Source organism: Entelurus aequoreus, linkage group LG15 (assembly GCF_033978785.1).
Source record: "Entelurus aequoreus isolate RoL-2023_Sb linkage group LG15, RoL_Eaeq_v1.1, whole genome shotgun sequence".
NCBI classification, from domain to species: domain Eukaryota; kingdom Metazoa; phylum Chordata; class Actinopteri; order Syngnathiformes; family Syngnathidae; genus Entelurus; species Entelurus aequoreus.
Genome location: NC_084745.1, coordinates 6464529 through 6479743, shown reverse-complemented (window position 1 = coordinate 6479743; position 15215 = coordinate 6464529). Strand labels below are relative to the sequence as shown.

The following is a 15215-nucleotide window of genomic DNA, read 5'->3' as shown; positions in this document are numbered from 1 at the left end:
GAAGACAACACATGATGTAAGTGTCTATATAAGCTGTATTAGCCTACTATCAAAATGACTTTAAAAGTCTTATATAAGTGTTATAATGAAGGCAACACATGATGTAAGTGTCTATATTAGCCTACTATCAAAATGACTTTAAAAGTCTTATTTAAGTGTTATAATGAAGGCAACACATGATGTGTCTATATTAGTAGGGATGATACTCGAAACCGATTTTCCCGGTTGTTCGGTAAGAAAAGAACCGAGTCCTCGGACTCGAATCCCTTTTTGGAAACCGGTACCCGTTATCGAGACCACTATAGTAAAGAAAAGAGTTGGTTCTTTATTCGAATCCCTGGGAACGAATCCCGTCCGACAAGAAATGCCCCGTGGGACATCACAAGAAATGACGCCACTTAGCTCAGTCATTAGGCGCAGATAGCGAAAGCAGGAAAAAAATGGACCGGAAAAAGCGCTCCAAGGTGTAATAAAGTTCAAAACAAAAGGTATAATCCAATGAATAACTTTACTGAGAGATAACAGTCAATATTTATTTATTTATTAGATTTTATTTTTTTCTTATATAATAAAAGTGAGCTTTTGTTGAACCAAATATTGTGTGTTTTTTTCCATATACAACAACCTATCTGGACTCGATAAGAGAATAGATAAGGAATCAGTTCGATAAGAGGATTCGATAATAGGCTCGAACTCGATAATTTCTTATCAAACATCATCCCTATATATTAGCCTACTATCAAAATGATTAAGTCTTATATAAGTGTTATAATGAAGACAACACATGATGTAAGTGTCTATTAGCTATATTCGCTTGCTATCAAAATTACTTTAAAAGTCTTATATAAGTGTTATAATGAAGACAACACATGATGTAAGTGTCTATATTAGCTATATTAGCCTACTATCAAAATGACTGTCGCAGGCTGACGCAAATCTTCATTGACAGAAATATTGCAATGTAATATTTACTCTACACATTTTTACAACATTGGAAAACATTAGTAAAGGTATCAGAGGGTGAGATAACTCCTGGAAATGATGGTCTAAGGCCCCGTTTACACTAAGGTTATCCAGGGTAAATCACACCTAACTTTATCCGTGTCCACACACAACAGTGCCACCGTTTAAGACCCCCTCACCCTCAGTCCGCCGGCGCAACGCGACCTAGTACGCATGCGCGGAAAATGCGCACGCCAGTCACCTCCAGTGTTGCTTTGTGTGCAAGTTCTTGAATGTAACTTATCTGAACAATATCCAGTGTTGTGGTATTTCAATGAACTGGAATCCAGTGTGCTGTGGGGACCTATTGTAGTGAATCACACCTGAGCCATCATAAATTAATCAAATCTTTGTTAGACATGTAAACAATGTGACAAAGAACATTTGACATCAATCAAACTAGGGATCTAGATATCTGGTCAGGACACTCCTCACTCTTTTGACTTCACCTTCATTGTCCATTCCGTTTTTGGTGACTTTATATACTCTGGACCTCGACGTTGAGTCCGCGACATACATGGCTGACAATAACTGATACAGTCTGCTTTGCCAGTCCAAAAGCATTCAATGTTTTCCGTAGTCTTCCCTCGGCGGCCAGGTAATACAAAGCACACGCTATCTTTTTTTAATCACATCCACGGGAGCTCGGATTCTCGTTGTCTCTCCTTCGACAAATTCACAAAGTTTTTCGCTAAGTAGAACCACGGCTGACCCGGACACTTCTCTAAAGTGGGCTGGCTCAAGGTGGAGGACAGAGTTAAACAACTTTCACTGAGCCTAGTCTATAAAATCCGCTACACCTCCCTGATACCGAAGTACATGTCAAACTACTTCCTTAACGTAAATGACCGCCATAACCACAACACCAGGGGGAGCTCCACTAACCACGTTAAACCCAGATTCCGAACTAACAAAGGTCTTAACTCATTCTCTTTCTATGCCACATCAATGTGGAATGCACTCCCAACACGTATAAAAGAAAGGGCATCTCTATCCTCCTTCAAAACCGCAATAAAAGTTCACCTCCAGGCAGCTACAACCCTAAACTAACACCCTCGCCGGATTGCTAATAATCAAATGTAAACAATCAAATGCAGATACTTTTTCTTATGCCTTCTGATCTTTCTCTCTCTCTCTCTCTCTCTCTCTCGATGTCCACTACTTGATGTCCATATCCTACCCCCCCTCCACACCCCTGATTGTAAATAATGTAAATAATTCAATGATGTATATATGATAGTATATATCTGTATCATGAATCAATTTAAGTGGACCCCGACTTAAACAAGTTGAAAAACTTGTTCGGGTGTTACCATTTAGTGGTCAATTGTACGGAATATGTACTTCACTGTGCAACCTACTAAAAAAAGTCTCAATCAATCAATCAATCCAAAGTTCTCTTGCCGTCTGAGAAGTGTTGTATCCCAAATAGCTGCAATCGCTTTCTCTTAATGTATTCATGTGTGATTTCCACAAAAGAAGGACAAACACGGGCATGTCTGGATGACTCTCCTTCATATTTCCAGTGGTTAGCTCCGGTTGTTATGAAACCGCTTTATTATGAAGCTGGCTGTGGCGTGTTATTTCTGACGTCACTTCCTGCGTGGGGCGTGGTCTTTCTGGCGTCACTTCCTCTCCGAACTCACTTTGTAAACCATCAATGAGTCCATACAAAGCTTAGTTCAAGAATTACACGGCTGACTTACCCGTGTAAAAATTTGTCCGAGGAGGGGCACCTTAAAAGGCCTACTGAAAGCCACTACTACCGACCACGCAGTCTGATAGTTTATATATCGATGATGAAATCTTAACATTGCAACACATGCCAATACGGCCGGGTTAACTTATAAAGTGACATTTTAAATTTCCCGGCAAACTTCCGGCTGAAAACGTTTCGATATTATGACGTTTGCGCGTGACGTCAACGGTTGACGCGGAAATATTCGGAGCCCATTGGATCCAATACAAAAAGCTCTGTTTTCATCTCAAAATTCCACAGTATTCTGGACATCTGTGTTGGTGAATCTTTTGCAATTTGTTTAATGAACAATGAAGACTGCAAAGAAGAAAGTTGTAGGTGGGATCGGTGTATCAGCGGCGGACTACAGCAACACAACCAGGAGGACTAGTTTGAGGATAGCAGACGCGCTAGCCGAACGACCTCACCTTGACTTCCTCCGTCTCCGGGCCACCAACCGCATCTGTGATCGGGTGAAGTACTTCGTCGTGCCGTCGATCGCTGGAACGCAGGTGAGCACGGGTCGTGATGAGCAGATGAGAGCTGGCGTAGGTGCAGGGCTAATGTTTTTAGCGTAGCTCTGTCGAGGTTCCGTAGCTAAGTTAGCTTCAATGGCGTCGTTAGCAACAGCATTGTCATGTCAGACCCACTCGACATCCATTGCTTTCGGTCTCCCCTAGAGAAGGGGGGGTCGGGTTACCCACATATGCGGTCCTCTCCAAGGTTTCTCATAGTCATTCATATTGACGTCCCACTGGGGTGAGTTTTCCTTGCCCGTATGTGGGCTCTGTACCGAGGATGTTGTTGTGGCTTGTACAGCCCTTTGAGACACTTGTGATTTAGGGCTATATAAATAAACATTGATTGATTGATTGATTGCTAAGCTTCGCCAGCCTGGAAAGCATTAACCTTGTAGTTACATGTCCAGTTACATGTCCGTGTAGTTACATGTAGTTACATGTACAAAGTATTGTTGATCTTCTATCTATCCTTCCAGTCAGGGACTTATTTGTTTTGTTTCTATATGCAGTAAAGCCCGATGCTATCACGTTAGCTCAGTAGCTAAAGAGCTTCGCCGATGTATTGTCGTGGAGATAAAAGTCAGTGTGAATGTCCATTTCACGTTCTCGACTCATTTTCAAGAGGATATAGTATCCGAGGTGGTTTAAAATACAAATCCGTGATCCACAATAGAAAAAGGAGAACGTGTGGAATCCAATGAGCCAGCTTGTACCTAAGTTACGGTCAGAGCGAAAAAAGATACATTCTGCACTGCACGCTAGTCCTTCACTCTCACATTCCTCATCCACGAATCTTTCATCCTCGCTCAAATTAATGGGGTAATAGTCGCTTTCTCGGTCCGACTCGCTCTCGCTGCTGGTGTAAACAATGGGGAAATGTGAGGAGCCCTTCAACCTGCGACGTCACGCTACATCCGGTACAGGCAAGGCTTTTTTTTTATCAGCGACCAAAAGTTGCAAACTTTATCGTCGATGTTCTCTACTAAATCCTTTCAGCAAAAATATAGCAATATTGCGAAATGATCCAGTATGACACGTAGAATGGATCTGCTATCCCCGTTTAAATAAGGACATTTCATTTCAGTAGGCCTTTAGAATCAGAATCAGAATCAGAATAGTTTTATTGCCATTGTTTGAGAACGGGTTCACAAACTAGGAATTTTTCTTGGTGCAAACGTGCGACATAAAACACATATAACACATATTTGGTATAAAAAGAGCTGTGACTGAGCTATCAGATAGAAGGAATTCAAGGAGCTGCTGTTAGGAGTTATTGTTCATTTGCCTGATGGCCGAGGGGAAAAAACTGTTCAGGTGGCGGGAGGTGTGGGTCTGGATGGAGCGTAGTCTCCTGCCTGAGGGGAGAGGGGAGAATAGTGTGTGTCCAGGGTGAGAAGAGTCAGCTGTGATCCGACCCACACGCCTCCTGGTCCTGGAGGAGAACAAACGATGGTTTAGTGTGGCTGAAACGGGGCTTAGGCTAAATAATTATTCGTTTAAGGGGTTAAACAACTTAGTGTAGACCTGGCCTACACTAAGTGCCACCCACACCGTTTGTTTATTTTTGGTTTAAGCATTAGACACCTTTTTACCTGCACGCTGCCTCCCGCGGTTTCCGACATCTACAAAGCAATTAGCTACCTGCTGCCACCTACTGATAAGGAAGAGTATTACACGGTTACTCTGCCGAGCTCCAGACAGCACCGACACTCAACAACAACACATCATTTGCAGACTATAATAACTGGTTTGCAAAACATATCTTAACCCAAATAACCCGGCGGCTAATTGCACTGAAAATAGCTTTAGCTCTCTCTGATCCTTGTGTTTGTCAAGGCAGTTGAAAGCTAGACTCAGCGCTAAGACTAAGACTAAGAGCAGTTGATCAATGAGGTCAGTGAAAGGTAGAACGCCAAGAGACCCGTGACATGGGCGCCCTTTTAAGTGCTTCCTCGCTGTCCTCCACGCTAACCGAGCTCGTCACATTAGCATAGCGTGGCAGCGCTGAGGGTGGAATTTGTCATAAGACCGGCGGTTGAATGTTGCTCTTTGTTTTTACAAGATGCTAGTGACACACCACTCGAGCGCCTGGGGAGTGTCGCTGTTCTTGTGATGAGCAACAGAAACATTCTGTTTTCAATCAGCCTCATCAAGTTTTAAGTCATGTCGCCACTCTGCTGGCGATGGAAGTTCTTCCTAACGTCTTCGTCTCGCCGTGTAGTCCTGAAAGTTCATACTTGATAGGCAACACAATGGACAATAGTTGGATGTTGCCTGAGAGGAAGTAGTCCTCGCTGGATTGAATGCTTCGGAAAACTCAGATCTGTTAGATTTGTCTGCCAGCTCCTTGTGTCAAAAGACCCAAAACAATAGTCATTTATGGTTGTCATTTATTTTGAAAAGCTGGCATTAATTCAGCAATCTGCTCTTCTAAGCTTTGGACAAATGTTCCAGTTTGTTTGTAGCATTTTGTGTCGCTAATGTTGAAAGAGCCATATTGGACCAAAAATACAAAAAAAATATGTCTGGAGCCGCAAAAACTAAAAGTCTTATATAAGTGTTATAATGAAGGCAACACATGATGTAAGTGTCTATATTAGCTATATTACCCTACTATCAAAATGACTTTAAAAGTCTTCTATAAGTGTTATAATGAAGACAACACATGATGTGTCTATATTAGCCTACTATCAAAATTACTTTAAAAGTCTTATATAAGTGTTATAATGAAGACAACACATGATGTAAGTGTCTATATTAGCCTACTATCAAAATTACTTTAAAAGTCTTATATAAGTGTTATAATGAAGACAACACATGATGTAAGTGTCTATATTAGCCTACGATCAAAATGACTTTAAAAGTCTTATATAAGTGTTATAATGAAGACAACACATCATGTAAGTGTCTATATTAGCCTACTATCAAAATGACTTTAAAAGTCTTATATAAGTGTTATAATGAAGACAACACATGATGTAAGTGTCTATATTAGCCTACTATCAAAATGACTAAGTCTTATGTAAGTGTTATAATGAAAGCAACACATGATGTAAGTGTCTATATTAGCTATATTAGCCTACTACCAAAGTGACTTTAAAAGTCTTAAGTCTTAAAATGAAGACAGCACATTATGTGTCTATCTTAGTTATATTAGCCTACTATCAAAATTACTTTAAAAGTCTTATATAAGTGTTATAATGAAGACAACACATGATGTAAGTGTCTATATTAGCTATATTAGCCTACTATCAAAATGACTTTAAAAGTCTTATATAAGTGTTATAATGAAGACAACACATGATGTAAGTGTCTATATTAGCTATATTAGCCTACTATCAAAATGACTTTAAAAGTCTTTATAAGTGTTATAATGAAGACAACACATGATGTAAGTGTCTATATTAGCTATATTAGCCTACTATCAAAATGACTTTAAAAGTCTTATATAAGTGTTATAATGAAGACAACACATGATGTAAGTGTCTATATTAGCTTACTATCAAAATGACTTTAAAAGTCTTATATAAGTATTATAATGAAGACAACACATGATGTAAGTGTCTATATTAGCTATATTAGCCTACTATCAAAATGACTTTAAAAGTCTTATATAAGTGTTATAATGAAGACAACACATGATGTAAGTGTCTATATTAGCTTACTATCAAAATGACTTTAAAAGTCTTATATAAGTATTATAATGAAGACAACACATGATGTAAGTGTCTATATTAGCTATATTAGCCTACTATCAAAATGACTTTAAAAGTCTTATATAAGTGTTATAATGAAGACAACACATGATGTAAGTGTCTATATTAGCCTACTATCAAAATGACTTTAAAAGTCTTATATAAGTATTATAATGAAGACAACACAAGATGTAAGTGTCTATATTAGCTATATTAGCCTACTATCAAAATGACTTCAAAAGTCTTATATAAGTGTTATAATGAAGGCAACACATGATGTAAGTGTCTATATTAGCTATATTAGCCTACTATCAAAATGACTTCAAAAGTCTTATATAAGTGTTATAGTGAAGACAACACATGATGTAAGTGTCTATATTAGCTATATTAGCCTACTATCAAAATGACTTATATTAAATTATCTTGTTATTAATCGTGATTTCAACATAAATCCAAATAATTGTGGTTATTATTCCGCTATAATCGTCCAGCACAGAAATCCAAGTGACACTATTGTAACTTGAATTGTTCACGTCTTACCTTGTTTTTCTTGTCATTTTTAGGCCAGCGGTGAAGTCGTCAGCTTTGATGCAGTTCAGGTAGAACAACTATTTTGGGCGCAGATGATCTGAGTAAATCCAAAGTAGCATTCCGATTCTCAATCAGTGCGCTCGTTAAACCTAAAAGAGGTCGAGATTGAACCCTTTCTTGGATAAATCCTGACATTTATTTTCACGAGCCGTTTCTCTGGACTGAATGGGATCGTCTTTGCTCCAGAATATTAGTGATAACGAGGACATAATCTGTGGTTCTTTTTGTTTTTAGTATTACCTCCATGCTGGGAACTGCTTCAGGGACACAAGCGCGCCTTCCTAATTCCTAAACCATTGTTTATTTATTGCGTCTCAACTTTCTAATTAAAATGTAACATTGCCGGTGGAGGGAGTTGGCCTCGGTTTCTGCTGACCCTAAACTTGAGCTACTTTTCCCGAGGCGACTCCAAAACAAGGACCCGAGTGACCTTTACAAACATGTGTAGGAGTTTGTGTTCCCCTCTTCAAACTTCTGCAATATGAGGTCAACTTCCACCATTTTCTGTCCTTTCCTGCAGTTCCCCTTGTGCAAGATGACGGAAGAAGTGATTGTCATCGCCAAGTTCGACTACATGGCGCAGCAGGACCAGGAGCTGGACATCAAGAAGAACGAGCGCCTCTGGCTCCTCGACGACTCCAAGTCCTGGTGGAGGGTTCGGAACGCCACCAACAAGACCGGCTTTGTGCCGTCCAACTACGTGGAGAGGAAGAACAGCGCGAGGAAAGCCTCCATTGTCAAGAACCTCAAAGACACGCTAGGTAAAGACCTGTTGGTTCATGCAATCTTACTTAAGTTAGGCTGCGAGTGGTTCGTATTCAGTTGTAATACACGTTTCCACCACTTGTGGCAGTAATGACAATATCAAACTAACCGAAGAAGTCTGGAGCGAAAGCCATACAAGTTTAATAAGCGCAAAAAATATGACAAGAGCGGTGAAGTTTTATTTTCATTTGCACTTACCGTATTTTTCGGACTATAAGTCGCAGTTTTTTTCATAGTTTGGCTGGGGGTGCGACTTATACACAGGAGCGACTTATGTGTGAAATTATTAACACATTACCGTAAAATATCAAATAATAATATTTAGCTCATTCACGTAAGAGACTAGACGTATAAGATTTCATGGGATTTAGCGATTAGGAGCATGTTCTATATGTTATAGTTATTTGAATGACTCCTACCATAATATGTTACGTTAACATACCAGGCACGTTCTCAGTTGGTTATTTATGCCTCATATAACGTACACTTATTCAGCCTGTTGTTCACTATTCTTTATTTATTTTACATTGCCTTTCAAATGTTTATTCTTGGTGTTGGCTTTTATCAAATCAATTTCCCCAAAAAATGCCACTTATACTCCAGTGCGACTTATTTATGTTTTTTTCCTTCTTTATTGTGCATTTTTGGCCGGTGCGACTTATACTCCGGAGCGACTTATACTCCGAAAAATACGGTAAATTGTATTAATTTATTTACATACTGTATTTATTTAGGAAAACATACTTATTGTGATGTAATTTATTTATTGAATCACTGCTTAAGTAATTTTGTATCAGTTATTTATGAGTCCCTTCTTTTGCAGTATATTTTAACCAGTATTTATTTTTGTAATCAGCTTGACTTAAAGGCCTACTGAAATGAAATTTTTTTATTTAAACGGGGATAGCAGATCTATTCTATGTGTCATACTTGATCATTTCGCGATATTGCCATATTTTTGCTGAAAGGATTTAGTATAGAACAACGACGATAAAGATAGCAACTTTTGGTATCTGATAAAAAAAAGGCTTGCACCTACCGGAAGTAGCGTGACGTAGTCAGTTGAACATATACGCAAAGTTCCCTATTGTTTACAATGATGGCCGCATGAAGTGAGAGAGATTCAGACCGAGAAAGCGACAATTTCCCCATTAATTTGAGCGAGGATGAAAGATTTGTGGATGAGTAAAGTGCAAGTGAAGGACTAGTGGGGAGTTGAAGCTATTCAGATAGGGAAGATGCTGTGAGAGCCGGGGGTGACCTGATATTCAACTGCGAATGACTACAACAGTAAATAAACACAAGACATATATATACTCTATTAGCCACAACACAACCAGGCTTATATTTAATATGCCCCAAATTAATCCTGCATAAAAACACCTACGTGTTTGTTATGCTAGCTCCTAGCTCCTCTGCTAGCTCCTAGCTCCATAGAACACGCCAATACAATTCAAACACCTGATCAACACACACAATCACTCAGCCCAAAAGACTGTTCACCTAACCCAAGGTTCATAAAGCTTATATATTTTAAAAAAGTTACGTACGTGACGCGCACGTACGGTCAAGCGATCAAATGTTTAGAAGCCAAAGCTGCATACTCACGGTACCTGATATTCAGCTGGAATGACTAAAACAGTAAATAAACACAAGACATATATTTACTCTATTAGCCACAACACAACCAGGCTTATATTTAATATGACACAAATTAATCCTGCATAAAAACACCTACGTCTTTGTTATGCTAACTCCTAGCTCCTATGCTAGCTCCTAGCTCCATAGAACACGCCAATACAATTCAAACACCTGATCAACACACACAATCACTCAGCCCAAAAGACCGTTCACCTAACCCAAGGTTCATAAAGCTTATATATTTAAAAAAAGTTACGTACATACGCAAAAAAAAAGTTGCGCACATACGGTCAAGCGATCAAATGTTTAGAAGCCAAAGCTGCATACTCACGGTAGCACGTCTGCGTCTTTGTCATCCAAATCAAAGTAATCCTGGTAAGAGTCTGTGTTGTCCCAGTTCTCTACAGGCGTCTGTGTATCGAAGTCAAAAGTCCTCCTGGTTAGAGTCTCTGTTATCCGAGTTCTTCCATCTTGACTGCATCTTTCGGGAATGTAAACAAAGAAGCGCCGGCTGTGTACTGTTGTTGCTGACTTCATTCGAAAAATACGTCCGTTTCGCACCGACAACTTTCTTCTTTGCTTGCTCAGCTTCTTTCTCCATAATGCAATGAACATAATTGCAACAGATTCACGAACACAGATGTCCAGAATACTGTGGAATTATGAAATGAAAACAGAGCTTTTTCGTATTGGCTTCAATGTGGAAGGCATACCCGTGTTCCCCGGGCTACGTCACGCGCATACGTCATCCTCAGAGGCGTTTCGAACCGGAACTTTAGCGGCAAATTTAAAATGTCACTTTATAAGTTAACCCGGCCGTATTGGCATGTGTTGCAATGTTAAGATTTCATCATTGATATATAAACTATCAGACTGCGTGGTCGGTAGTAGTGGCTTTCAGTAGGCCTTTAAGCCTTGATAATAATATTTGTGATTAACACATGCTTTCATATCATTTGACAAAGTTCTAAAGTGTAAGTAGGTTGGATATCATAATTGAATATGATTAACATTAAGAATAAGATGAGTAATTCAGTGCTAATATTTGAGTGGGCCCTGAACATTTTTTGTTTACATTGTAGAGTCTGGTGTACATACTATTTCACATTAGCCATGAAAAAATAATACAATATTGATATAAAAAATAAAGTACATATAATATCTATTCAGGTTGAATTAAATGTAGATTTACCTGAGAAATTAAATGCAACCAAATATTTTCAAATTAAATGAGCGGTAATTTGACTTGCTACTACTCTCATTTTAATAAACAGCTATAACCAAGAAAAGTCACAAGGAATGCAAACGCCACAACACAATAACATAAAGCCAAAATGCAACAACTATAACCGAAAACGCTCTATAACAATATAAAGACATAACGCAACAATATAAAGGATTCAAGGAGATTTATTTGAGCCATAACACAACACCTAACAGGTCAAAACATAACTAATATATGCAAAAACACAACTTTAATCAAAAACACAACAACTATAAGCCAAAACATCAACTATAAGCCAAAACATCAACTATAAGCCAAAACATCAACTATAAGTCAAAAGACAACTACTATAAGTCAAACGACAACAACTATAAGCCAAAACACAACTACTAAAAGTCAAAAGACATCAACTATAAGCCAAAAGACAACAACTATAAGCCACAACACAACACCTATAAGTCAAAAGACAAAAACTATGTCAAAAGACAACAACTATGTCAAAGACAACAACTATGTCAAAAGACAACAACTATAAGCCAAAACGCAACAACTATGTCAAAAGACAACAACTATATGTCAAAAGACAACAACTATGTCAAAAGACAACAACTGTAAGCCAAAAGACAACAACTGTAAACCAAAACGCAACAACTATAAGCCAAAACGCAACAATATGAAGCCAAAACACAAGGATATAAAGCCAAAACACAAGGATATAAAGCCAAAACACAAGGATATAAAGCCAAAACACAAGGATATAAAGCCAAAACAACAATCAAAAGCCAAAACACAACAATATAAAGCCAAAACACAACATCATAAAGCCAAAACGCAACAATATAAAGCCAAAACACAACATCATAAAGCCAAAACGCAACAATATAAAGCCAAATCACAACAATATAAAGCCAAAAGACAACAACTATAAGCCAAAAGACAACAACTATAAGCCAAAAGAAAACAACTATAAGCCAAAAGAAAACAACTATAAGCCAAAAGACAACAACTATAAGCCAAAAGACAACAACTATAAGCCAAAAGACAACAACTATAAGCCAAAATACAACAACTATAAGCCAAAAGACAACAACTATAAGCCAAAAGACATCAACTATAAGCCAAAAGACATCAACTATAAGCCAAAAGACATCAACTATAAGCCAAAAGACAACAACTATAAGCCAAAAGACATCAACTATAAGCCAAAAGACATCAACTATAAGCCAAAAGACATCAACTATAAGCCAAAAGACATCAACTATAAGCCAAAAGACAACAACTATAAGCCAAAAGACAACAACTATAAGACACAATGAAAGTGACAACAGAAAGGTTTCGGCGACTCATTGACTTCCTAAGACGTAAAGTTGAAAATTGTGTAAAGAATGAAGTTGAAAAAGTAAGTGAAGTTTGACTACTTTTTCACTGATAAATAACTTGTAATACTTTAAAATAAAACTAAGATGCTATGTTCACTCATAAATAACTTGTAATACCTTTTAAATAAAACTAACATACTGTGTTCAATCATAAATAACTTGTAATTCTTTTAAATGAAAATAACGTACTGTGTTCACTCATAAATAACTTGTAATTATTTTAAATAAAACTAACATACTGTGTTCACTCATAAATAACTTGTAATACTTTTAAATGAAACTAACATACTGTGTTCACTCATAAATAACTTGTAATACTTTTAAATAAAACTAACATACCTGTACTGTGTTCACTCATAAATAACTTGTAATACTTTTAAATGAAACTAACATACTGTGTTCAGTCATAAATAACTTGTAATACTTTTAAATTAAAATAACATACTGTGTTCACTCACAAATAACTTGTAATACTTTTAAATAAAACTAACATACTGTGTTCAGTCATAAATAACTTGTAATACTTTTAAATAAAACTAACCTATGTTCAGGAAGTCGGTGCGTCACCATAACTTGCTCCCGTCACTTCCTTCGTGTCCTTTTTTGTTGTGTCGTTTGTATTTGTTGTGGCTTTTGCGATGGTGCTGTATCTGATTTGTGATATTGTATTCTGGCGTTTGTTGTGACCTTTCTCAGCCAGCGTAGCTATCTGCCATTTTGGTTTTGATGAGTGATGACATCACAGACTTGAATAATGTTAACATCCTTGTCATTAAAAAGTTAAACTTCATATAAAGTCTGACCTTCTTAAATCCAATATTTTCCTTTTTCTAGTATCGATAAAATCAATATATTTAAAAAAAATGTGAGATCGATACCTATGTTCCGGAAGGCACAGATGGATGTCGTAGAATTTGAGGAATATAAATGGATATATGGATGAATCATTACACCCCTAATATTATGATTTCCCGGTGATACATGTGATATCAATACAAAATAGCTGTGATCACCTGATTACTTGTACTGTGATTAAACAGATTATTTAAACGCTCCTTTGTCAAATCCACCTTTGTTGGACTATTTCTTGCCTCCAAATCTACATTCAAACAATACTGTATATAAAAAATTGTCCATCCCTGAGGGGAACAACAAAATGCATTCATCAGATGACTTTGTAAAAGAGAAATGATGTCATGTGACAATGTTTGCAAATGCCCTTTTTTTGGAGGGGTATGCTAATCCTGCTGGCATGGAAACGCTCCAAAATAGTAGTAAAACTTGTCCAGTTGGAATGACTTGCACTTTAAATGTTGGCCTTTCTATTGACCTTTTTGCTTTGCTAGCATGTGATTGTTTTACTGCTGCACTTAAAGCGTGTCAGGCTGTAACGTGTAGCGTGTAACACTAGCCTCGCAGTGACTTCCCACCTGTCACGGCGTCCGTCGAGCTAATAACCACAGGTGAACAGCTGCGTGGACGACACGCGCGTAAAACACGAGCTGGAGAGCGCAGTGTGTCTTGTAAAATCAAAATATGATTACAATTAGGGATGTCCGATAATGGCTTTTTGCCGATATCTGATATTCCGATATTGTCCATCTCTTAAAATTACCGATACCGATATATACAGTCATGGAATTAACACATTATTATGCCTAATTTGGACAACCAGGTATGGTGAAGATAAGGTCCTTTTTAAAAAAATTAATAAAATAAATTAAGATAAATAAATTAAAAACATTTTCTTGAATAAAAAGAAAGTAAAACAATGTAAAAACAGTTACATAGAAACTAGTAATGAATGAAAATGAGTCAAATTAACTGTTAAAGGTTAGTACTATTAGTGGACCAGTAGCACGCACAATCATGTGTGCTTACGGACTGTATCCCTACAGACTGTATTGATATATATTGATATATAATGTAGGAACCAGAATATTAATAACAGAAAGAAACAACCCTTTTGTGTGAATGAGTGTGAATGAGTGTAAATGGGGGAGGGAGGTTTTTTGGGTTGGTGTACTAATTGTAAGTGTATTTTGTGTTTTTTATGTTGATTTAATAAATTTAAAAAAACAACTGATACCGATAATTAAAAAAACGATACCGATAATTTCCGATATTACATTTTAAAGCATTTATCGGCCGATATTATCGGACATCTCTAATTACAATCATTACTAGGGCTGCAACAACTAATCGATTAAATCGATTAAAATCGATTATAAAAATAGTTGCCGATTAATTTAGTCATCGATTCGTTGGATCTATGCTATGTGCATGCACAGAGGCTTTTAAAATATATATTTTTTAATTTTTTTAAATAAACCTTTATTCATAAACTGCAACATGTACAAACAGCTGAGAAACAATAATCAAAATACGTATGGTGCCAGTATGCAGTTTTTTTTCTCAATAAAATACTGGAAAGGATAGAAATGTAGTTTGTCTCTTTTATCCGATTATTAATCGATTAATCGAAGTAATAATCGACAGATTAATCGATTATCAAATTAATCGTTAGTTACAGCCCTAATCATTACACACCGATATTCCATATGTCAATTAACCATGCAATGAACGATAAATGAAAATAAACTCGATAAGTTTGCTAGCCCTTTGGCTTTAACGTATTAAATTAAATTGATCTAAAAA

General features: G+C 37.2%; 1 protein-coding gene across 1 annotated transcript in view; it reads left to right on the top strand.

Annotated features, from left to right (window-relative positions):
* The window catches only part of nck1b (NCK adaptor protein 1b), a 103175-nt gene that overhangs the window by 42268 nt on the left and 45692 nt on the right, over nt 1-15215 (top strand). Inside the window, exon 2 of the mRNA XM_062020655.1 lies at nt 8068-8308. Within this exon, the coding sequence (XP_061876639.1) occupies nt 8083-8308 (226 nt within the window). The 5' untranslated portion in view covers nt 8068-8082. The remainder of the gene's footprint in view (nt 1-8067; nt 8309-15215) is intronic.